Genomic DNA, 23,753 nt, shown 5'->3' on the forward strand with positions numbered 1-23,753 from the left:
TTGCACATTTCTGTGATTTTGTATTTCTTTATTTTAGGAATAATTTAAACATTGTGAAAAAAACCACAAATATAACACATAATACACATAACCACAGGGTTGAACAAAAACATATTTTGCTACATGTGTGACGCTGGAGTCGTTGACAACCAAATTGATTTCAGGAAAACAGTTTTGAAGCTAAATCCACATTTTTACCAATGACTGTGTAACATACTGACAGAGATGACTCTGCATCCAGTATTGTAAGTGGAGTCAATCAGTGGTTGGATATTTCCATAGAAAAAAGTAACATACTGTTTGAATGTTATCACAGTCACTAGTTTAAGTTAAATTGAACACTCACTGTAAAGCCGGTACTTACAAAGACCTTCACAATTCATTCACAGCTTCTAGTGGTTTCTAACTCACTCCTCAAGTTGTTTATTTGTCTGTCTCTGTAGTTGTGGAATCTTTGAAGCTCACACTTCTGGAAAGAGAAAGAAAGAGGAATGGTGAAATAAGGAAGAGTTTTTTTTTTTTGATTTGTTATGGCTCATCATTCCTTTTTTATAATCAAAGAACATTGCTTCCTGTCTAACATGGAAAAACACCAGCTTATTAACAGAATCTAACACAAAACAATGAGCCCTATTAAAAGCCATATCATTTTCATTTTCAAGACTCACTTGTCTGCTGACTTGTCGATGGAGCGGCTTAGACTCCGCAGAATGGAGCGCTCTGGAGAGGTGTGGTGAGAGCTGGAGGAGGCGTCGAGGGAGGAGAACGACAAACCCTGCCGGCGCATCTCCTGAACCGCCCGCTCTCTGTTGACACCGCCACAGTTAGGCAATCTTTACATGTTTAATATGTGCCTAGGCTTGTGGTTACATTTTTCAGACCGCAACCTCAGACAACATTTTGAAAACATCGCATCAGGCTCGGACATCATTATTAGTTTCACTTTTATTGCCAGATACTCCAAAAGTAGTATAGTCACCTAACTTGTATCAAGAAATGTTCAGTTTCCAAGAGGACACTTTTTGCTGTTTCACAGATAATGGAAAACCTTCAGTAGTGTCCCCAACATCCTGACAATATCCTTATATGCTGGCTCAGAGATCAACACAATTTGTCTGTGCAGCCTACTCAAAGTAAAAAAAAACGTTGTTGCATCAGTTATGCTATTTATGTAATAGCAAGTCTATAGAATCCATTATTTACTGAAATACACTAAGTCAAAAAGCTAATATAAAAACCCTGATGACAGATCTAATTTGTTTCAAACTTCCAGCTTTGGGTACTCTCCATTAAATATTTAAGTGCTGGCAGTTGAAAATTCAGCTCACCGTTCAAAGCGCTCAGAGGTCAACTGTCTTTTCAGAACGTCCATCTCCGTCTGCAGCTGAGAGACTTTGCTGCGGAGCTGCGCCACCTCCCTGGCATGCTCCGCACTGAGGGCGGACACACACACACACACACACACACACACACACACACACACACACACACACACACACACACACACACACACACACACACACACACACACACACACACACACACACACACACACACACACACACACACACACACACACACACACACACACACACACACACACACACACACACACACACACACACACACACACACACACACACACACCAGAATCAACAGCTTGTAAAATAAAAGAGGCATTGATTCAAGTCTTGGAGTTCAAGTCAACATATTCAAAAGGACTTGTTTACATTTTGCAGTCAGCCAGAGTCAGCCTGTCGCGCAGGACCTTTATATCGGACTCCCTCTCACTGGCTGTCAGGTGGGTTTGGAACTCCTTATGCCGATTGCTGGAGAGAAGAGTCTCAAGGTTACGGACAGTCAGCCTCTCACTGGCCATCTGTTTCCTCAGGACCTCTGCGTCCGACTTAACATCCTCCAGTTCTCCTGTGACCTAGAAAACACACAGGTTTATTTTCAGAAAGCTTAAATATCTGCTACTGCTCACCTTCACGGATAGCCTACACCTGGATGCAACAATAAATCCGCAGCGGGCCTCACCCTCTCCAGGTCCATGCTCCGGGAGGTGAGCTGGCGGGCAGTGAGCTCCTTGCCAGAGTCCAGTTTGACACACAGCTCCCTGACGGACGCCAGGTCAGAGAGGAGCGCGGCCTTCTCCTCCTGTGCTGAGAGCAGCTCCTCCTCTAGCCGGGACATCCCTCGCACCAGCGACGACACTTGGGCCTCGTAAGCCTGCAGGGCCTGCGTGTGCTGGGGAAACGGCAGATGGAAAGGGACATTCATCTTAACATTTGTTCCTGATTCTGTGGTGATATGAAGACTACCACCACTGAATTGTTTACTACCTAGCGTAATATCTTCGTGTGGCAGCGGGGTGTGGTTAGAGCGCCGGCTGCCGGAGTGATGGGAGTGGCTCGGCTCCTTCTGTCCTTTTTAACCTTGGTGTGAGCGGAGGTGCTTACAGTGGCGCCCGAACAAGGACAGGACAGAAGGAGACGGATTCAGGGAATAACTTAAGTTTATTGTCCAACAAAACAAAAACAGCCAGCTCCAAAAAGGGCACGAAGCGGTGCGGTGGCCTAATCAGGTGTGTTCCGCGGCCCAGAAGTCTTCCCAGGACCCAGTCTACTGCAAGAGAGACCAGAACCAGGTTACCAACATGCTTTTATTGAGGGGCTTATTACCTGATTCTGATCAGCTGTCTGGTCTCCGGCCGAGCCACTCCAGCACCCGGCGCTTTAACCACACTTAGCTTGCCTGCCTAATTATATTCCACTTTTCTTCTGATATAATTCATGGGTAAGAGCATTCTTATGACGTGTATACATTGTAAAGAAAATATGTGACCCGCTCTATCGAAATCAGCCGGAAGTCGCAACGGCTCATTTCAAAATAAACGTGGATTTGTGTAAAAAAAATAGTTTTTTGGGGTTCGGGTGTTTTGTTTGATTTTAAATAAACAAAGTGTTGGCTTTCAGAATATGAAACTTTTATTTCCAAAATCACAGGATAAATACATTTTTGAAGCTTGTAAAGGGAAGAAGACGGCTCTCCCTCGCCACTCTGCCACCTCACTATTCCTCAGCGCCGCCCCCCCTCCCTCCGGCTGGAATTATGAATGTAAGCGTATAGTAATCATAGATAACATGGCAGGGCCCGTTACAGTTTGTTTTCATCTGATTTCAATTAAACAAAGTCTTGGCTTTCAGAATATTAAACTTGTTTCGGCAAATTCAGATGATAAATACAACTTTGAAGCTTTTAACGGCACAATTACAACCGGAGAACGGAGTAACTTGACGTTAGGGATGCCAGCGATTATTCGAATATTCGTTACAGTCTCCATAATCGAATATTATTTTTAAAAATCGATTTTATATATTTTTTTTTATTATTTATATATATTTTTTTTATTATTTATGGTTTTGTTTTTTTTCTGGCTTAGTTTCAACCAAAATATATATATAAATATATATATGCTAATAATAGTAATAGTATTAATAATTGTAAATGGCCATTGGTCACACCACCAGTTTGTTTTACTGTAAACTTGGAGGAAGCCTGGTGCAGAGCAGACTGCTGCTGCAGCAGCACGCTACACACCGACCCCACCCCCCCTCTCCCTCACACGTGCGACTAAAGATGAACAAAGCGGCAGCCGGCAGGTAAAAAGAGTTCCTCCTTGTGGAACTACTTCGAACTTACAAGTCCAAAGGAAGTTAAATGCAAGCTCTGTGAAAAGACGTTGGTCTATCACAACTCAACCTCAACAATGCGTTCGCATTTGAGTGCGAAGCACGCCAAAGAGGTTACAGAGAAAAACGCAGCACAGCCGGCCATTACCAACTTCACTTCAAGGCCACGTCGTTGTGATGACGTGCATGTTTGTTGTTTGTACTGTTAAACATGTTCTAGTAAAGAAAACAACGGAATTCCTTTTGTCTGATTATTATTCGCCAGGGCTGCCGAATAATCGATTTTGATCATGGTCAGTTTCTGGCAACCCTACTTGACGTCACAGCAGGCGTAACAACAGCCGGTGTTTCTCGTGAGGGTTTTCTCCGGGAAACAAACACAATACACACAAACACAAAATTACACAAACACACACATACACTCGCGAGCTTCCCCCAGACCAGTGATCCAAACGAAAACATCTTCCCTCCGTAGTATTTTGATCATTTGCAAATAATCAATCAGATCGATGGATTCCAGAGAGGAGGAAACTTTGAAGGCCTTTTTCTCAAAATGAGGACTCGGTGACAGTCATTATATAATGGGACATATTTTCGCTTAATATTTGGAGTACAAAAACAATCCTGATATCATTAGAAAGCTAGGAATCTCCTCTTTCCAACAGTGTATACAACTCAAAATGTGTCTTCAGGTCAATGCGACTGATTTCGATGGAGCAGGTCACATGTGTCTCAATTCCATATATACACATAGAGATTGGAGCATACCTCTTCTTCCCTTTAAGTTGACCTTGCATGGCTGTTGTTATTACGCATGCTATATCTCACCTGCTGGATTTCTCTCCCCTGGTGGCCGACAGTTTCTCGGAGGTGTCTGCGCTCTGTGTCCGAGGAGAGCAGCTCCAGGCGGATGGAGTTGTTTTGGCCTTCAGCATGCTGCAGCTTCTGCTCCCGCTCCTCCACGTCAGAGTGGGCCATCCTGAAGCGATCCAGCAGGTCCCTGTTCTCCTGCTCCTGAGGGTCCGCCAATCACAGTCAATTAGCAGACGGAAGAAGGTGTATACGATGTCACTATAAGGCGTGAATATGCTACAGGAGTGTTGTTTGTACCTTTGCAGCCATCAGCTTTTCTATTCTGGACACCTCAGAGATGTAAGAGTGGACTCTTATCTTCAGCTCATCTTTCTCATGCAGAGCCTCCTCCATCTCCATATGTACAGCCTGCACAAACGCAACAGTGGCTGATGTTATTTCCTTCTTTTCTTCGTATACAAAACAACGTCAGTGTGTTTTCCTACATACTTGGTTCTCCCTGGTCATTGTAGCCAGGTCCTCCTGCAGCCTCCTGTTCTCTCTGATCGTGATTTCTTTGTTTCTCCTGAGTCCATCCAGCTCCTCCTGACAGGCATCCAGCTGTCTCCTCAGGCTGGTTATCTCCCTCTCACGACTGTTTAGCGCCCCCTGCAGCTGACTGCGCCAACATCACATGTTCAATATCAGCTAAATAAAAAGGGACTTGTTTAGTTGTATTTAAAACCAATGCAGAAAGAGACAACAATACTTACGCTAGTGAGTTGTCCATGTTTGTCACTGTGAGTCTCACTTCTTCAAGAGTCTGTTCCTGTGTAAACAACAAAGAATCAAGCCTCTATCTTTTCAAACATTATGTGCATTTGTTTTCAAGTCTATCATCATACAATCCTCCCTAGTCAATATGTGCATTGAAGAAATGACTTTATAATATTTTCTAAGTTCCATACTCGCTGTGAAGAGCTCCTTTAATGCTATCCAATGTAAATGATGGAGGACAAAATCCACAGACTTGGTTTCATGCAAATGATGTATGTCTTAAAAAAGGCTTCAAGATTCAAAGTTGGTCACATGTCATGTATGGTTCATTTGGTGCAAAACGTACTTTCCTTTCGTTTACCTTGCAGGAGCAAAAAGGGTAAACACAGAACTAAGATCCAGCAACTTTGTAAAATACCCACTTGATTTGACAAACTCCGACTAAAGCCTCATATGTAATCATTGTTTGCATAGTAAGAGGACTGTGTATGTTGTCCCCTCCTCCCTTACTGTACATTTGAAATGCTTTAGGGGGAGACCTTTATACAGCCACTTCGAACAGGAGAGATTATTGCCAATATGGGCATGTTTTGATGAGGTTTGTTGGGGGTGGCTACCTTTTTAGAATGCTCCTCCAGGAGAACAACCAGTCTTTCAGTCTTTTGATCCACCTCGTCTTGCAGAGCATCTTTTTCTCTATCCAGAGCAGAGATGGACTTCTGGAGAGTAGCCACTTCCTCTTTGTGCTTGGAGCCCCGCTGACTCAGCTCCCCTGTCAGGCGGAACCAAAATCAAGCAAAACAGTGAAGCAGCCGCAGAAAAAACCAAACAGACATCCAACACCAACTGTGGCAGGCCATTCTGAACCTCATAACACCCACTAATACTCACCTATTGTTTCCTCCAGTTTGTCAATCTGCTCATGGGCAGCATGCAGCTCGTTGATCTTCACAGACAGCCGGTGTTGTGTTTCAGAAAGAGAATGCTCCATCTGCTCCTGCAGCATCCTGCAGACAGACGGCAACCCCTGATCAGTTTCTTTTCAGAATATCATTTAAAAATATATATTTTGGGAGTAGAACGGTGTCATCATAAGACATAAAAAAAGGCTACTGTATCCCGCTTCAGTAAATACAAAGACCATGTGCACACATTCAGGACATGGGTCTGACACAAAGGCCTCTAACATTTGTGGGGGAAATGTTGCCAGTTCAGTAGGTCATGTAGAAAAGGGGAAACAACGTACAGTTTTTTTTCCAGTACAGCAAGATTTAAATGTAATGCCCAGATGCATCCCAGTCTCACATTTCTGGTACAGCAATTTCAATAAAGGACAAACTGTGATTTTTGCATGTAGTTTAATTTCACCACTGCCGCTGCTTTAAGGTTAAAATATGGCATCACGGATAATAGCATAAACACAGCTGGATGTCCTGAACTTGCATTGTGATGTTGTGATGTTCCCGTTTCTGCTTTACATACATAATAATGGCAACATTTCAGCATGTGTCTTTTTACGCACATGTTGTATAAAGCTAATCCAAAAGTAATGGAAAGTATTCAAGATACATTTCCTTATTGTTGTGACACTTTGGACTTCTTTAAAAAAGGTAAAAGTAATTGTATTTGGGTAAACTCTTGATACTTCATATATACCTCATTGTCATAAGAAACTCAACACAAACCTCAGAGCATTAGCCTCCGCCCTCTGATGGGAAACCTCCTCTGCATTCTGGACCAGAGCAGCAGACCGGACCTCCAGCTCCTCCTCAGCAGCCCCCCTGCTCTCCTTCAGCTGACTCACCTGGGAGAGCAGCTCCAGTCTCTCCCGCTCCAACTACACACAATGGGTCAGGTAAACATAAAGCAAATTAAACCCATTTAAGGATCTAAGTTAAAGTTGTAATCATCACCTAATAACTGTTCTGGGACTTTGGTATGTCAGACATTATGAGCATGTGTTTGAAAAGGTTTATCAAAATTCCCATCAGGCTTACACTCTTTACGGCATTCTCCAGATCAAGAATCCTCCTCTCCTCTCCCTGTCGGCCAGTGAGAGCTGAAGTCTGGCTAACCTGCAACAAAAAGAAAATCAGGCTCAACAAACTCCAGTGTCACTAACGTAAAGCTTACAGTGAGCCTGTTAAGTCAGTATTATCTCACCATTACATTGTCCGACCAACAGTTTAAACCCCAATGATATGTAAGTTACTATTACAGAAACAATCGATTTTCTTTTGGATCAAAAAAGACCAATGATCAAGTATCACAATTGTAGCTAAGTAGCTTTCCGTCAATGGACTTATCGATGTATTGACCAATCCTTGCAGCTCTAGCTTCTAGCAAATTAAAACTATGCTTAACTCTGCAACTTGTTAACATCAGAGCAGTCATGCACACCATGCAAGGTATTACTCTGTACTAACCTGTAATCTGTCCATCAGTGTGTCTCTTTCAGAGGTCAGCTGATGGATTCTGATTTCTGCCCGTTGGACCTCCTGAGCCTTCAGTTGTAAGAGATCAGCTGACATACCTGTGCTGTGAACCAGCTTTAGGTCCTCTTGAGCCTGAGTGAACAATACATTAGGTTGTTTAAAAGTGTAAAAGAAAAAGAAATGTCCAGCTTGTGGAATAATAACTTTCTATAACTCACTTGTTTAAACAGCTTTTTGAAGTGGTCTCGTTCAGAGCTGAGGCCCTTCACATTGCTCTGGATGTCCTCCATGTGCCTCTCAAATTCCAGCAGAGCAGCCTTCAGCTCATCTCGTTCCTTTAATAAACGCACAAGTTCTGTCTCGGCAACACCTCCCTGAAAATGTGAGGTTAAAATTCAAGTTTAAAAGAGGATTATCTGAAAAGCATGTTTTTTATTGCCACTGCTTACCCTCGTTGCTTTGGACTGAGGACTCCTGCCCCTGGTTGGACTACGACTGGGGCTTAAATCTGGGCCCCTGGCCCCTCTGGCTCTTTTGTAGCGCTCAGCCTCATGACGATAGTAATCCCGCTCCTCCTCTAGACTTTTGACAAATGCATCTAGCCGTGAGGGCGAGCGTTCCCTTCCACAAACACCATGTTTAGCCCGCATGCTCTCCAGCTCCAGCACCAGGTCTCTGTCTAGAAAACAGCAGCAGGTAGGTAATACACCGATGTCAAGAAATCTATTGCTGCTATAAGCAGTTTCAACAGGTGCTTACCTGCTACCATCATTCTCTCCATCTTGTCCTGCAGCCTGATTTTTTCCTCCTCTAGGAAATTCACCAGTCCCTCCATTTTCTCATTCTGCTCTTTGAGCTCCACCAGCTGGTCTCTGAGACGGCCTTTCTCAAAGTCCCCTTCAGACTGCTCCTAAATGTAATCATTGCCAACACTTTAGCTTGGGTAATAAAACAGGACAGACTTATGGTAACATAGAAACGTTAAGGATCTACTGAAGAATGTCAAATATATATTAAGTATTGCAGAAAATGACCATATTAAGTGTATATACATACCCTTCTTGTTTTTGTTATGACATCCTCCAAGTCTTCAATGATTCTCTGTTGCCTTTGAATGTGTTTCTGTTGAGATAAAGTTTCCAGGTTTTACAAGCAGAATGAAAATCCAACACTTTTATATTATCTCTCCTCCTGGCTGTTCTTACTTTAGTTTCTTGCAGTTCCATGTCAGCAGTTTCCAACACGTGCTCTTTGTCCATCTCCAGGCGCTTTGCCAGGTCGTCAATGTGCGTCAGCTCTTCACACAGTTCCAGGTTCTTTATGGAGAGATTGGCCACTTCGCAGGAGGCATCCTTCTTCCTCTGCTGCAGACCCGCCACCTTTTCCTCTAATGTCATGTTGGTCTCCTGCAGGTATTCAATCTGTAGAACACAACGCAGCAGCTACGAGTCAGCAGAGAGGAGGGTGGGTACGAGCAACCATGCAGACTTCTCTTATAGAGGAAATGTTTTTAAAACCAGGTGAGTTACTTAGAAAACGTCATGTTCTAGTAATATCCTGTATGCATTATACATCAGGGTATCCTGTTTGACTACAATGCTTGCCTGGAGGTTAAGATGGGCAATCAGTTTCTCGTTGCTGAAGTTCTGAGCCTCGAGAGAAACTACATCGTGAGGTCGTCCTCCGTGAAGAGCACGGTTCAAACGCTCAATCTCTTTATTCCTCTCCTCCACCTGAAGGGTTAAGAAAATAAGTCTTGTCATGTCTTTAGTAACATTTGACTTGTCATAGTAGGACATGATTCAGCTTTCTTTATTTCTTACCTGTGTATTTAAGTGTTGGATAAACTCCTGAGCATTTTCCAGGTCCAGTTTGACTTTGATGATGTCTTCTTGTAACTCACTTATTCTAGAAATAAAAATGACCATCAGTCAGGTTGTCGCTAAGAAGCACGCAAGCATATACGAACAACACATCCATTGAGTAGTTCCCCACTCCCTTGATAATACAGCTCAGCTTTAACATAAAAAACTAACCTTCCATCGGCCAAAAGAAGGAGGTCAGCTATATACGGATCATCAGGCTGCGACACAGGATAACCAGATGTAGAGGAGGAAGGTATGAGATCATCAATCTGCATTCTCTGACGTCTGAAAGGGATGCTGCGCTTCTTTCCACCTGTGAGTGTGTGTAAGAGGAAAGAAGGATACAATTCTTCAGTTATGGTTAACTTTAGATTTCCCTTTTAAACCCACGTCATATGTTACTTTCAATGCAATGCATCCAGTTCAGGTCAGATCCCTGATATTACCTGGTGTCTGCACCACAGCTTGCATGTTTTTCTCCTGCAGCTGTTGGATGCGCTCAGCTTTAGCTTTGCTATCCTTCTCCAAACAGCGAACTTTGTGCACATACTGATTATTTAAAAACTTCAGGTCCGATGTCTGATGGTCCAGTTTTCTGATGTGGGTCTTGAGCTCTAAAACAAACAAGATAGTGTCAAATAATGTTGTGTGTCTGTGCTGGTGAAGGATAAGGGAAACTGTTTCAATTTGTACTGAAGAGGGGGACAACTGGTTATCGCAGCTTACCTCTGCTGACACGGTCTTTCTCCTCTTTCAGCTGGAGAAGTTCGAGGTGCAGCTCATTGTTCTCCCTGACTGCCCGGGCATTCTCTGCCCTGTATGGCTCCAGAAGAGCATCAAAGTTTCGAGTTTCTTTTTCAGTTTTCCCCGCTGACAGTTTGGCATTGCGCAGACTTTCAGTTGTGTGGACCAGGTCACTGTAATAACACATGTAACAAACGTCTCATAAACCTCTACAGACTGGCTGATATTAAGGAAAGAGCAAATGCAGGAGGATTAAAGGTATTACCTGAATAGTTTCTCCACTAGAGGCAGTGACTCTATTCCTAGTGGGTGTCTGTAGCCCAGCTGATCCAGACGCTTCCTCATATTGACAAACTTCCTCTCTGCATTGTTGTTCATGGCTGCGATGTGACACTGACGGTTACATTAACTTCAGATAAAGATAAACTTATATTGAACCCAGTTTGGGAATGTATTTCATTACATCAGCATGTAGACAAGCATTGCGGATTTATTCAAAACTAAATAAAGTATAAAATAAAAAGCAAATATGTATAAACTGTAAACAATAAACAAAACGGAACAGTACATATGTATATATTAACAGTGAAATATGTATAGCTCCTAGAGTATCTCTATTGAATATACAATATTAATATAACGATTAACAAATAGAATTGAAGTCGGTGTACTTTGATAGGCCAGCCCATGACTATTATCAGGACTTATATTGTCCCGCCTCAAAACCCACCTCTTCAACTCTGTATCCATAAGAGTGTAAACTAAATGACAGAAGCTCACAAAGTTAGCCAGGTATTTAATGATAGCTAACATTACTTAGCTAGCTTACATGCTAATAAGCTGACATTAGCCTTATGTGTGGTTGACTAGCTATTGAGCTAGCTTGTGCGATAACAACAACATCCACTAACCAGCTCCTTGCTAATGTTAACTAATGAACCTAGCTAGCGTTAGCAGTCACAACTTACCGGGTAGTGGACACCGCTTTGCTGACAGCTAGCTTAACAGACGTTAACGTGTTTCTACATCACCGACTTAAATGTATCTTTGTTTCGATAACTTGCAATAGACTTGTGGTATTTAAGTTACAGTTTGATAATCATCAGCTCTGGTTTTAACATGTTCTCGCGGTAAAGGGGTTTGAAAAGAGCGCCGATGATCTCGTTTGGATTCGTCGCCATGGAAGTTAGTGAAAGCATTTGGGGGAGCTCGTTTTGGGAGCCGGCGTTGTCAGGATGGAGGGCGGAGACAAGGACGTTAATGGGTATTTATTGTAAAAGTCTGACTGTTTGGCACTGAATGGATATGGCTGACTATATATAAAACAATTCTTGCATTAAAATATAAAGTGAGCTGATAAATATTTTAAATGTGCCTTTATTAAACTGAACTACGATTATGATATGCTCTATAATCAAACAATTCTGCAGTAAACTACATTAAAATTATCACAGAAGAACACAGGGATCTTGAACAAGAAAATGTTGGGATTTTCAACGATAGCTATTTTAAATAAGCTAAATGTGCCTCTTTAACATGTATGCATATTGAGTATATACAAAATACTGCAGTAGAAATGATCAGAATTACATTAGGCATCACAAAAATGTCAAATGTCACGTGAACAACAATAAAAAGAATGACACATATTCGATATAGCATTGAATGGGTCAGCAGCAGCGAATTTATTATGTACATATGGCATAATGAAACAATACAAATATAATAAACAATTAAGTATTTAAGAGAAAAGTTGATGAATCTCAGAAGAACAGGCACACACATTGCAGAGATATCTGGACCACTTACCAATGCACCAATCCCTTTCATGAACATACAGACACACTCAAAGGAAATGTTTATCAATAATAAAAAAAACAGTATAGTATATACGGGGAGTTAATGACTAGCTAGTTTATCATCAGTCAATGTCAGGCAGTCGTGAAAGTGCATAGCAGCTAGGCTAATGAGACTGAGCAATGCTGGAGAAGTACTCCAACATGTCCCCGATGGTAAACTCCATAGTGATTCCAGAGCCAGGGTAGCATCTGCCGATTAAGTCTTCAAAGTGCTTGTACTGACGGATGAACTCGTCCTGCATGGAGTGCCACACCACCTGGTGGAGAAATCATCAAGTACAACACTTCAGATTCAGATTAACTTTATTATCCACACATCCTACAGTTAAAACAATAGAATTACATACACATGTAGACCTTTAATTACATAGATTTGATCACACAGTAACAATATGGCGTTTATTGTCTGAATCAAGTTTAAAGTATTTGTGTTATTTTCTATATTTCCCAATTCATTTTTGTGTCTGGCAGTGCGTTTTTTTTTCTTTTTAAATGAATAACCATGAAGATTGTGACACCACTGACAAGATAAGCAATTTCCCATTATAAAACGTTGATTCCTCACCTGTAGCAGACTTTCTTCTTCACACAGATGTTTGTCCACCTTCTTGTAGAGGTTGTCAAGTCCCTTTTTCACCTCTTTGCCAGGATACTCTTTGATAACTTTGCGCAGCTCTTGTTTGTTGAAGGCCAGCTGGTAGCTCACCTCCTCTTCACGAACACCCTGAGCTACACGGGCCTCGACTCCTTCGAAAAAATGCTGCAGGAGGGACATTTAGCACAGTTTCACTATGATGCATCGAATACAACCTCTCTGTAAATGCTCAATTCCAACACATCAGTACTCATGACCAGGCAGATGTAGAAACTTTGTGATAACTCAAAAAGGTATTTTGAATTACATTGAGTTTCTCCAGAGGCTGCCCCAGAGAGTTGATCACATAGGACTGCAGATGGTCTGTGTATTTGTGCTTGGCCTCTCGCCTCTCTGCCTCCAGGCAGGAGATCTTTAGGCGTGACAGAGTTGAGAAGATGTGGTGGAAATTCTCCATCATCACAACGTCCCGTGGGGTTTTCTGGCTTTCATTGGCTACCTTCTCCACTGAAAAGACAATATTCAGAAGTTTGTATCTGAGCATCACCATAAAGAATTACATCATCTATATAAAGCCGATAATTAGGTAATCGGGGGTCTCACCGTTCACGAAGACAGCCCTGATCAGTTTGACGTAAGCTTTATCCAGGTCCCCTCGGCGCTCTGCAACACGGAAGATTGTCTCAGCCAGCTCAGCAAACTCTTCAAACCCAGCTACGAAAAGCAGGATGCCCACTTTGCTTTTCTTTGATATCTTCACCTCCTCCATCTGCCTGATCTGACCAGACTGTGAGAAAAAGACAGATGGTATTAAGCATCATATCTCTGCATTAAGACCTTAACCATTCTTTCAAAAGACTCTACTCACAATGCATTTGTCAAAGTTCCTCTTGACAGTGACCAGCACATTTCCTAAAGTGGTGCTGAGGTAAGAGGCGGGGTCAACGTTCTCAGCCGTCCACACATGGTGACTCATCTTCACCAGCATGTAGAGAGAGTTGAAGCTGTCGATCTTATCGCCCAGAGCGATGAGACTGTTGAGCTCCGTCTCGATGCTCTGGAAGATCTTATTCATCATCAGCCGCACAAGGTCTTTCCTTCAATCACGAATAAGAAGGGAACAAGACAGGAACTTGAGTTAATACACAAGTAAAACCAGAAGAAGGGAGCAATTCATAACAAATATATATAATGTTTTCACCAGTGAAGATGGAAATATGAAACTACTCACTCTGATGACAAAGACTGTCTGTGTTCAGCCTGGGGAGGAATTCTTGACTGCATGCCTCCGTCTGTATCCTCTGTTTCAGGCTGGCAAAAAATACACAAGACATGACAAACCAAGGAAAAAATCCGCTGACACATAAATACGAATGATGCTGCACATGTAATTGCTGTGTTATATCATGCTCAAAGGAAAGAAAACACTCAAATGCCAGGACAGCCGAGTAAAGCTACCAACATAAATTGAAGACAATTTCATGTGTTATTAAAGACCAGACATCAGTAGGTGGTATAATGTATGACCCCTTAGCTATTTGCAATCTTTGATGACATGTTTAAGATAAGATAAGATGGACTTGTATTAATCCCGTGGAGAAATTCAGTAGTTCAAACAGCAACAGGGTTAGATTGAAAAACAGGACAGCACAGATTCACACAGATTAAAGATTAATACAATTAAAGATAAAATAAAAATGATATACAGTTAAGTAACTTTAAAATAAGAAATGAATTCAAATGAACACATATACATATTTGGGTCATATATACATATTATATATATCTACATGTATGTGTGTCGGTAAAAAGTTACTGTGAAAACAGTGTATATTTGATGTCCAGTACTTTACCTGAGCAAGAGGGGGTGTAACGGTCGGGTGCTGCTGCAGCTTGAAGAACTTGCTGATGAAGTCTTGTTCCGCAAGACACAGAGGCTCCAGCTCACTGAGAACCTGCTCAAATATCTGCAGAAAGAAAAGAAAATGTTATCCCTCGATGCAGAACTAATGTACTCACAGCGTTTTAATTGAGTGGTTTGATGAAAATGGCTGAATCTCACCTTGTCAAACTTGGTCCTGTCGGCCACGTCCAGGTCGGAGGCGGACATGTTTCCCATGTCCAGCAGCGAGGAGGACTGGGAGCGCCGGCTGTTGGCGCCCTGCACCGTCAGCTTGTTCAGGCTAGAGGTGGAGCCTGTCAGTTTCCCAGAGCTGCCATGAAGGCCTAACACAGCACAACAAATACAGTGATTCAGTGTCATGTGTTTAGTGAGAGTCAAACAGAAGGATTAGGAAAGTCAATCAAGACACAATTCGATCATTTGCATAGTCAAATGATCAAATAAAACATCAACGGTTAGCTTTTGTAGGCATTTCGCATAGAATTCAGGATATGTCATGAGCTGCATTGTGAAGATTTAGCACAAACCAACCAGGTACATGGACAGATCATGGTTGGCAGAGCATAATGTGGATATACATCAGAGCAGCGAAAGGTTTGAGCCAAAGATTTGTTTTAGTGCAGCTATCCAAGAAGCAGACAGTGGAATAGAGCTATCCAAATGTCATACTTACTTTCTGTTTCCTGTTTGAGTGCACTCTCTTTCCGCGGAAGCGTAGCTGCAGCCAGTTAGAAAGGCAGGCATCAAAGACAGAGACAGGTTAGGCTTACAACATGCAGCATGAGAGGGGGGAAAGATGTTAGACGTGGTACAAAGTCACGTATATGCTGACGTGCACTGCAGTGGCTTAGGTATGCTTGTAGCTCAGACAAACTTTTGGAAAACAATACATTTTTGTTTTCATCAAGAAAAGCTGAAAACACTTCTACCAAAAACTAAAACTCAACCAAGAGTCCTCTTCAGCATTTTCTATTAAAAAGACAACATGTAAGGTCCTTACCTTACATGTTGAAAATAGATTTCATAAGAAGGTAAAACATAATGCAGGACTTCAGCACCTGGAAGCACACATACGTTGGGAAAATATGCTCCTGGTAACAGATGTGGAGCAGCAGAAATGGTCCTTTTTTTATACATTAATATTCCATTAACCTCTGTGAAATAGTACAATGGACAAAATAATCTAAGGATGCTGGGAAATTCTTATTGTAATTGAGTACTTCATGTTGTAATTTTTTTAGAAAGAGGCAAAACAGATGTTACTTGAAAATCCTAAAACACTCATAATAACATCAACTGCAGAAGACAAACATGCTTTATGTCCACGCTCCAACAGGGCAGTGAATCAAAGCTCTTACCAAACTTGCCCTTGGCCTCCTTGGTTGTCCCCGCCATTTTTATCTTGGCCACCTCAAAGAAGTCTTTGATTTCTCGTTCATATAATCTGCTCATGTAGTCAACATAGGTCTACAATTTGTTTAGAAGAAAAACACAAAATATTCAGTTTAAAAGCATAATTCAACATTTTGAAACAACATATTTGCTTTCTTGCTGAAAATTAAATAAAAGATCTGCTCATGTCTTTGTGAGTAAGAACTTGGCTTCGGAGCTAAAGCAAGCAGCTACCTGACTGTACCTGCATATTATAAAATGGTAGTTGTTGCTACCACAGTTTCCAGGGTTGTCACTAAATCAACCAATATACAAATCTAAAGGATTCAAATGAACGCACGTTGTGGTATCAATCGTCTTATCTACTTTCTGATTTAGCGCATGAATGTATCTTCACAATTTCTTAAAACATGTTGTCTGAGAAGAGTACTGACCCTGGACAGGCCCTCGTACTTCTCCCTGTGGGTGTTCTTCAGCCACTCCATGAGCTTGGAGTAGCGCAGCAGGTCCCTGTGGAGCGGGCTGTGTTTGGGCAGGCTCATCTCGGCAGTGTGCTGCGACAGGGTGGAGCTCTGGTCATGGCCCTGGACAACATGCAGAGAGACAATTAGAAATACTTTCAATAAGAGATAGAGTCAGTGGCGGTTCTAGACCAATTTGACTGGGGGGGCCAGGCTGGGGCCAGTTATTTTCTGAGAGGGGCACAATAAATGCTGGACGAAAAAGACAAAGACAGTAGGAAGTAATTGCGCATAAGAAAACAATGCAATACAGTTATTGGTATTTGTTTCAGTACACATATTTATTTCAGATACTTATAGTTACAGTTTTTACGCTCTATAGGTCAGACTAGAAAGACAAATAGCGTTAGTTATGCATATTCCGTCAGCCAAGAAATCGTTTAATCATAAACCTTTTTTTCCCCCTTTTTTTTGGCCCCCCCTGCCCCCCCTAGAACCGCCCCTGGATAGAGTAGACAAACCTTATATTAAGTCCCATTCCATCTGTGCACACGCAAACACACTAATTACTTTCCCTCTACAAACATCTGGGGATTGGATATGTTACCTCAGATTACCACAAAACCAGATGCACTTTCCCAACCTTGAAAACACCACGTCAAATTTCAAGCATTTTCAAGGATTTCAAGCACCCGTACGAACCCTGTAGATAGATGATCACTTGTACAGCTCAATTTATTACAGATTTTAAGAAAGCGCAACTCTTACTGCCATACTGACGTTCCCCTTATTGTTGTGCATGTTTTTCAGTAGCCACTGCTTGTGCTACAAGACATGCACTCAGAGCAGACAGGCACTTTATGATATGAGACCTTTTGCAACAAAGCAAAGTTAGCACCCAAACACAAAAAGAGCCCTCAGGCCGTTGATGAAGGAGGAGAAAAATGACGAGCGGTGCCTCTTCAGCTTTGAGATAAAATGAGACATGTTAAGTAGTTAGAAACACATCCCATGCAGAAAATAATAGGCTATGTTAGGATATGGAAGATGTGAGGTCTCTGGGGTAATGACATGTAAGTGTGAGTCAGTCGTGGTCAAACATTAGCAAAGAGGGGGCGAGTGGGGGTTGCTGTGAAGGTACTCACTGGAAGAGACAGACAGGAGGACCTATAGAACTGAGGGATGGTCATTTTGAAGTGACTGAAGTGGTTGAACTGACACAGAGACAGAGAGCAGAGTGGGATGATTCAAAGTGAGCAAGGAGACAAGAATAGGAGGGACACAACAAGGAAATGACAAGAGGCAGCCCAGGAAGAGAGTCAGAGCTAAACAGGAAGTCAATGTGGGGGAGAGAAAAAGAGTGAGAGAGAAAAGCCTGGGATAGAACGGGAGGCTGGTGCAATGGCAAGTTGTGAAGACGACAAAATGTCGCCTCTTAAATCTGCGGAGAAATCCTGCTTCCTCCATGTGTTGCTCAGAAAAACAAGTCAAATATCTTGAATTGAAGGTATTAAGTCATTTCTTTTGTAGTCTCTGATATCGCCAAAGCAAACAAAAACTTAAAGCAAAAGAACCATAACGTTTTACAAAAGCCTGTTTAATTGCACAGCAGGTATGATCAGCAAAATGTATCTAAAAATAAAAATACTCATTCTGCACTGCAGAGCTTGCAACTGATATATTAGTTATACAAGACATTATAACTATTATAAATACTGATGCAAAAGTATGTATGCAGCTTATTACTGTTATAGATAGACCTAGTTTATACTACTTTATCTTCTTAACTACAAAAACAAAAATCTGATATCCTAATTAAGTTCCCAGTTAATCCTAATATCCTAGTGAGATAACCTACCACCTAAAACTATAACTTGGAAGGACTCAAGCTACACTAAATGCTTTTAAACAGGTTCAGTCCCTTGTCAGTGCAGTGAGCCTGGTTACCTGGTGAACAAACACGTTGTTGAGGTGATTGGTGAGGCGGCGAGCGAAGGTGTCTCTCAGCTCAGCGAACAGGAGCTGCTGCTGGGTAACAGCCATCAGCTTGCCGTGGCCTGTGGAAGGAGAGGAACACTTTCATAAAGCCATTTACAGGCTGGGGAAATGTACCTGCATTTGTAAGGAATCTACATAAAAATCGGCTCGTTACAACACTGAGGATCATTTTACAAATCAAGCTAATTGAAATCTAAGTTTTCAACCACCGAGATTTTCACACCAACAGTGGCAAACAGCTGATTTAGTTGATGAATAAGTGAAGTGTAAACTAACCTGGTCTGAGGGCCACGTTCATGCACTGTGAAAGAGCTTCAGAGGCGTTGATGCAGGCCTCGATGCCTTTAGGGGAGGTCAGGTCTCCCTCCTGCAGCGCTCTGATGTGTCCCTTTGACAGGTCCATGTAGTTCTGCATGAGGAAAGACATTCATTAAAACAGTCAAACAATCTAGCAATTACATATTAATTGAAGTGCATTTTCAAACCTACAAATGTAACAAACGTGATTTTTGTGAAATATTTCGCCCAGTTATTTGAGACTCATATTTGTTAGCTGTAGTTGTTGTTTGTTATCTCTATATCTCCTTATTCACATATTTAAAGACTAAAGTGGTGAATACTTCATGAGAGGATCTCTGCTAAGTGGCAACAAATCAGCTATGGGCTCTAATCAAAGAAGTCAAGTGTTCCTCACCACTAAGAACTGGATCTCGTCCAGCAGCTTGACGTTGTTTGTGTTGCTGATCTGGATGAGGCGGTTGCTCTGTGAGATCTGGTCCATCTGCTCCTTGACGCTCTGAAGCATCTCCTCGTAGCTGCTCAGCTTCCCCTCGATGGTGTCCACCTCCCCCAGCGCCTCGTCCAGCAGCTGCATCAGGATATTGACCTGCTTCTCTGACGCCATGATGGACTGGATATTGGCCTGAAAGTAGAGGACGTTTAATACAATTACACACTTTCTTAAAAGTAAATGTACTTGTCCAAGCTAATAATTAACAACAACTATTTTTATTATTTTCTTTCTGTTTTAATTTGCAGGTGCGTCACTCACCCCGTCTAGAACCTGCAGCTCCCTGGAGAGCTGCTCAGCGAAAGCCTCAGCATTGGAAACGGCGTACTCGCACATCTCCATCATGCCCTCGATGTCCTGCTCTTCCCGGGTGCTCAGCTCCTGGTAGTCGTCCAGAGCGTCCTCATCGCCCCCGGCAACACTCTGACTCTCACCGCTCGGCACAGACTCTAATCCAACAAACAGAGATGGAAATGTATGTTGAAGATCTCATGATCATAAGTTGAAGACATACTGTTATATATATATTTCATCACGTACGGTATTACACACCTCATGAAGAACAACTACAGATGAAAATATATCGGGTGATGGTGAATAGCATTTTTAGAAGAGTCTTTAAACTCCTTTTCAATTAATGGAACTCATTTACCAGCAGCTACTCACTTTTTACTGGGGATGGATGGAGTATACCTGCAATCTGAAATCGCTACTATCATCTTGATAGACTTTTCCATATTTATTTTATATGATAAAACTAGACTGATAGACCTTTGTTAATGAAACAGCAACTTAACAGACAACTGCACTGGATTGTGCTCTTTAAGAGTTACAAATAATATGGAATATACATTTCGGTCAACCTAGATACAGAGTTCATTAAAGAACACATGACAGTGAATAATCCTGTGAATTAAGGTGGAATGGAAACTTAGAAAAAGCTAAAGGTGGAGTAAACATGACTTAGATATGCGTTATGATTATGAAGAATGAAATCATGCCGAACCGTATTTAGTCTCTTATCTTCACACAGAAAGAGCTTTGGGGATGTGAGAGTCTCTAATGAGAATGGTGCTTTAAGGTAATGAGATAACAATGGAGAGGAGTGAGGAAGGGGAAGTTAAGTCCAACCAACCTTCCGCTTTAGGAAGTTCTGGCCAGAGAAAGTTTAAGAGAGAAAAGTGAGAATAAAGAAGAATTTAACACAGAAAGCCATACCACAAACCAAGATACAGAGACGAGGTTGGATACTTTTTTAAAACGTGCCATTAATAAATAAAACAAACCAAAGTCTAAGAAAGATTCTTACTTCTGGGCTAAATTAGAACACCTCAAACAGGAGCAACGCACACAAGGTTTAACACTATTGTTTTAAGAGTCAAGCCTTTAAACAAATATAATCAAATCATGCGCTCACAGGGTTGTCCACAGTAATAAAGGAGTGTTTCCTCACCTTCCAGCAGCTGAGAACTGACATTCACAAACTCCACCTTCTTCCTCAGGTATCGCTGGTTCAGCTTCCAGATGCAGGAGATGAAGGAGTTTTTCTCAGCTGTGCTGCTGGCCACCCACCGGTACACCTTCTCAAAGTGAAGGTCAAACTCAGGATTTTCCTAAACCAAGAATAAAAAGCAAGCATATGATCAACAAATGAGGAAGGAAGGAAACATAATGAGAGCTGAACAAGATAATGGGTGGAAAAAGGACAGATTTAATATTTCTCCGACCTTGCTTGCATCTTTTGCGTCGACTTCTGTCAGATCCCGGAGCTCCCATGTCTGCTGTCGTTTGTAGAAGTCCCCTTTGTCTGATTTCTTCACCTTAACCACTTTAACCTGGACAGGCCTCTCTGTCGTGACTGGAAAAAAATAACAATCATTTAGAAATGTTTACTTTATATCCTAAATTGTCATTTAGAACTGTGTGGTTCATACCTGTCGCACACAAGAAGCAGTTCTTCTTTTTCTTTCCTGCCTTGCAGACATTAACAATGCCGAGGAGACGCTCGTCGTTGGGTGTGAAGATGTCCCTCTGGAGAGCATGCTTGATGGCTGTCATGGTGGATGCTGTCATACAGAAAGTATTAGGTATTTATTATTTTGAACATAAGGAACACACATCCATCATACGAGCATAAACACTTGATAGTGCTGAAGTTACAGGTAGCTTCCGATTCAGCAGTTAAGGGTAAAGTTAAGGGAAACTTAACTTATATTGCTATGCTACCAATTAGGGCTCCACGATATATCGTGTCGTGACAATAATCGCGATATGCGCATGCAAAATGTTTTATTCATTTATTTTTTATTTATTTTTTAGGACTTGCGATATTAAGTAGGCAAATGAACTCAAACACATCATGTTGTTACAATTATTTTGCTGCTTGCTACAAAAAGAAAACTTGCGCAACTCTCATGTCAGGGGTACTTGAGTGAGTGACATGCAGGCTCTGCATGCACAGCAAACCACTAATCACAATCAAATCTCCAAAGCAAACGGACCCGGTGATTAAAGGTAAAAACAGTGAATAAAGTATTTTCATGTGTTTCTCCAGGGCAGTTCGGCGCTGCTAACCGAGCTAGCTCAGCTTGTTGCTCTGATAACTTAAGATCCAGACGTCCGTGACTCAAATCCTTCATCCGGTTAAATATAGTTAAAAAAATACCAATTGTATAGCATTAAAGTTCAAGAAAGCATGGTTTGCGGGGAAAAAAACTGTCTTTTCTTCAATTCCTATATGTTTTCATATTGCAATATATATCGCAGGGGGGGGGAAATCGTAATGTCAGTTTTTTCCAATATCGTGCAGCCCTACTGCCAATCGTTATTTGTTGGGAAAGTATGTGAAGACATTTTAGGTAAAGCCTTAACGCTGTCTGAAACCCACTTTCAAATATTTTAAACTTAAATTCTATTTGTGAAGTTGCAAAAAGGGGAGTTTGTTCACATCTATTCTAGATCAAAGGCTAATCTGGACTAGATTCAACCAAAGACTCTTTAAGATACTGTTATAGGTTTTGCCAAATCTAGACCCGACTCATTCATGTCTATATTGTTTTTCAGGGGTGTAATATAACTAAGTACATTTACTCGGGTACTGTACTTAAGTACAACAATTAGACATTTGTATTTTACTTGAGTATTTTCACAAAGCTACTTTACACTTTTACTCCACTACATTTTGTAGGCAAATGTGGTACTTTTTACTCCACTACATTCATTGTACATATTTAGTTAGTAGTTACTTTGCTGATGTTGGTTATTAATAAAATCAACACACATTATAATATAATAGGATTACCTACCCAGAAGTGTATAAAGTATATCATATAAACCCCACTTTTACCAAGTGCAACATTGAAGTGATTAACACATAAATGCACCAATAATTTTAATAAAATCCTTTAAAATAAATATCTGGTGCTTAAAATTGACATTTTTACAAAACGAAAACTTTTACTTTTGGTACTTGAAGTATTTTTTTTATTGCTGATACTTTTTTTTTTTTTTACTTAGGTACAATTATGAATGCAGGACTTGTACTTGTAACTGAGTTACACTGTAGTATTGTTACTTTTACTTAAGTAAATAATCTGAGTACTTCTTCCAGCTCTGTTATTTTTGTATCTGGTTGTATAAGGTAACCAAAGCCACTTAAGGACAAAAAATAGATTTGTTTACTGTCATTTGGACATTTAAGCGTAGAGCTAGTCCTGCATTATTACAAGATACACATCCAGATACACGAATAACGTGTCCATAATAACAGACGCATAATAAACAACCATTGTGATCTGGTTTGTGACTATGTAAATGTCAAGTTAAAATATGTTCAGATGTAATCATACATCCAGCCCATATAAAGGTTAGCTTACAGGCTACTAGAGGCTCTTGATATTAAACTGTGCAATTACACATTGCAGACCAGTCAGAAAACAGATCAACACAGTGTAACAAATACGTTTAGGCAGTCAGCTATCATCTGGAAATGGTAACTTTATATAATGAAGAAGCAACCACAGGACCACCTTGTTGTCCTCTGTCACTGTTAGCTTGCTGGCTGCTAACGTCCCTGCTAACTTGAGAGAGCTAGCTATTTAGCATCATGTACGCCTGTTACACAGCACAGGCAGACAGTTGTGAACATATAAGCGACATTATGAACTGTGAATTAATTAAATCAAAATGTATTCTATCTGTATTTTGACAGGTAACGGTAAATATATTTATAATAAGCGACTACCTTGTTTTCTCAGCCCACCAGCCCTCTGCAAAGCACCGCCCTCTCTTCCTTGTTCACAGGCGGAGCGGTCATGTGACAGTCACACTGTCAACACACCATAGCTGGGACATGTCCCTACCACTTTTTGAAATGGACAATGTTGTCGCCACCACTTTTTAAAAGTATAACTTATACATGTTCTGCACAAATACATGTAATAAACAA

General features: G+C 41.3%; 2 protein-coding genes across 12 annotated transcripts; both read right to left on the reverse strand.

The window, feature by feature from the left end:
• Positions 1 to 5: 5 nt before the first annotated feature.
• Positions 6 to 11,535, reverse strand: cep135 (centrosomal protein 135). Of its 6 annotated transcripts, none has more exons than XM_034081167.2 (26): positions 11,277 to 11,535; positions 10,574 to 10,717; positions 10,291 to 10,481; positions 10,011 to 10,178; positions 9,736 to 9,877; positions 9,523 to 9,607; positions 9,304 to 9,432; positions 8,905 to 9,120; positions 8,756 to 8,821; positions 8,459 to 8,609; positions 8,149 to 8,378; positions 7,918 to 8,073; positions 7,691 to 7,831; positions 7,262 to 7,339; positions 6,950 to 7,101; positions 6,156 to 6,271; positions 5,882 to 6,036; positions 5,261 to 5,316; positions 4,998 to 5,166; positions 4,806 to 4,916; positions 4,524 to 4,709; positions 2,041 to 2,250; positions 1,731 to 1,933; positions 1,329 to 1,433; positions 669 to 806; positions 6 to 469 (listed from the first exon to the last, which is right to left on the reverse strand). In XM_034081167.2, the coding sequence occupies exons 2-26, from the start codon at positions 10,684 to 10,686 to the stop codon at positions 424 to 426; spliced, it is 3,513 nt and encodes a 1,170-aa protein (XP_033937058.1). In that variant the 5' UTR covers positions 10,687 to 10,717; positions 11,277 to 11,535; the 3' UTR covers positions 6 to 423. The 6 variants fall into 6 exon arrangements, with proteins under 6 accessions (XP_033937058.1, XP_033937059.1, XP_033937057.1 ...); XM_034081168.2 differs by having other exon boundaries at positions 7 to 469; positions 10,574 to 10,688; XM_034081166.2 differs by having other exon boundaries at positions 8 to 469; positions 10,574 to 10,701.
• A 429-nt stretch (positions 11,536 to 11,964) lies between these two features.
• On the reverse strand, positions 11,965 to 23,639 carry exoc1 (exocyst complex component 1). 6 transcript variants are annotated; one of them, XM_034081105.1, is made up of 21 exons: positions 23,550 to 23,639; positions 21,241 to 21,372; positions 21,034 to 21,164; positions 20,760 to 20,919; positions 20,442 to 20,459; positions 19,568 to 19,755; positions 19,211 to 19,438; positions 18,793 to 18,925; positions 18,466 to 18,575; positions 17,664 to 17,732; positions 16,492 to 16,641; positions 16,024 to 16,132; positions 15,339 to 15,383; positions 14,825 to 14,988; positions 14,616 to 14,729; positions 13,994 to 14,073; positions 13,631 to 13,859; positions 13,366 to 13,549; positions 13,070 to 13,269; positions 12,733 to 12,927; positions 11,965 to 12,424 (listed from the first exon to the last, which is right to left on the reverse strand). In XM_034081105.1, the coding sequence occupies exons 2-21, from the start codon at positions 21,362 to 21,364 to the stop codon at positions 12,272 to 12,274; spliced, it is 2,784 nt and encodes a 927-aa protein (XP_033936996.1). In that variant the 5' UTR covers positions 21,365 to 21,372; positions 23,550 to 23,639; the 3' UTR covers positions 11,965 to 12,271. The 6 variants fall into 6 exon arrangements, with proteins under 6 accessions (XP_033936996.1, XP_033936997.1, XP_033936999.1 ...); XM_034081106.1 differs by lacking the exon at positions 20,442 to 20,459; XM_034081108.1 differs by lacking the exon at positions 17,664 to 17,732.
• Positions 23,640 to 23,753: the final 114 nt, after the last annotated feature.

The sequence above is a fragment of the Pseudochaenichthys georgianus genome, chromosome 4 (assembly GCF_902827115.2).
Source record: "Pseudochaenichthys georgianus chromosome 4, fPseGeo1.2, whole genome shotgun sequence".
Lineage (NCBI taxonomy): Eukaryota > Metazoa > Chordata > Actinopteri > Perciformes > Channichthyidae > Pseudochaenichthys > Pseudochaenichthys georgianus.

Excerpts from the sequence above, each read along its gene's own strand:
- exoc1 (XM_034081105.1), bottom strand. The coding sequence starts at position 21,364 with ATGACAGCCATCAAGCATGCTCTCCAGAGGGACATCTTCACACCCAAC. Across the intron at positions 20,920-21,033 it reads ACGCAAAAGATGCAAGCAAG|GAAAATCCTGAGTTTGACCT; the intron begins GTCGGAGAAATA and ends TTCTTGGTTTAG. Across the intron at positions 18,926-19,210 it reads ACGAGATCCAGTTCTTAGTG|AACTACATGGACCTGTCAAA; the intron begins GTGAGGAACACT and ends TTCCTCATGCAG.
- cep135 (XM_034081167.2), bottom strand. The coding sequence starts at position 10,686 with ATGAACAACAATGCAGAGAGGAAGTTTGTCAATATGAGGAAGCGTCTG. Across the intron at positions 8,822-8,904 it reads TGGAACTGCAAGAAACTAAA|AAACACATTCAAAGGCAACA; the intron begins GTAAGAACAGCC and ends TTATCTCAACAG. Across the intron at positions 470-668 it reads ATCGACAAGTCAGCAGACAA|AAGTGTGAGCTTCAAAGATT; the intron begins GTGAGTCTTGAA and ends TTCTCTTTCCAG.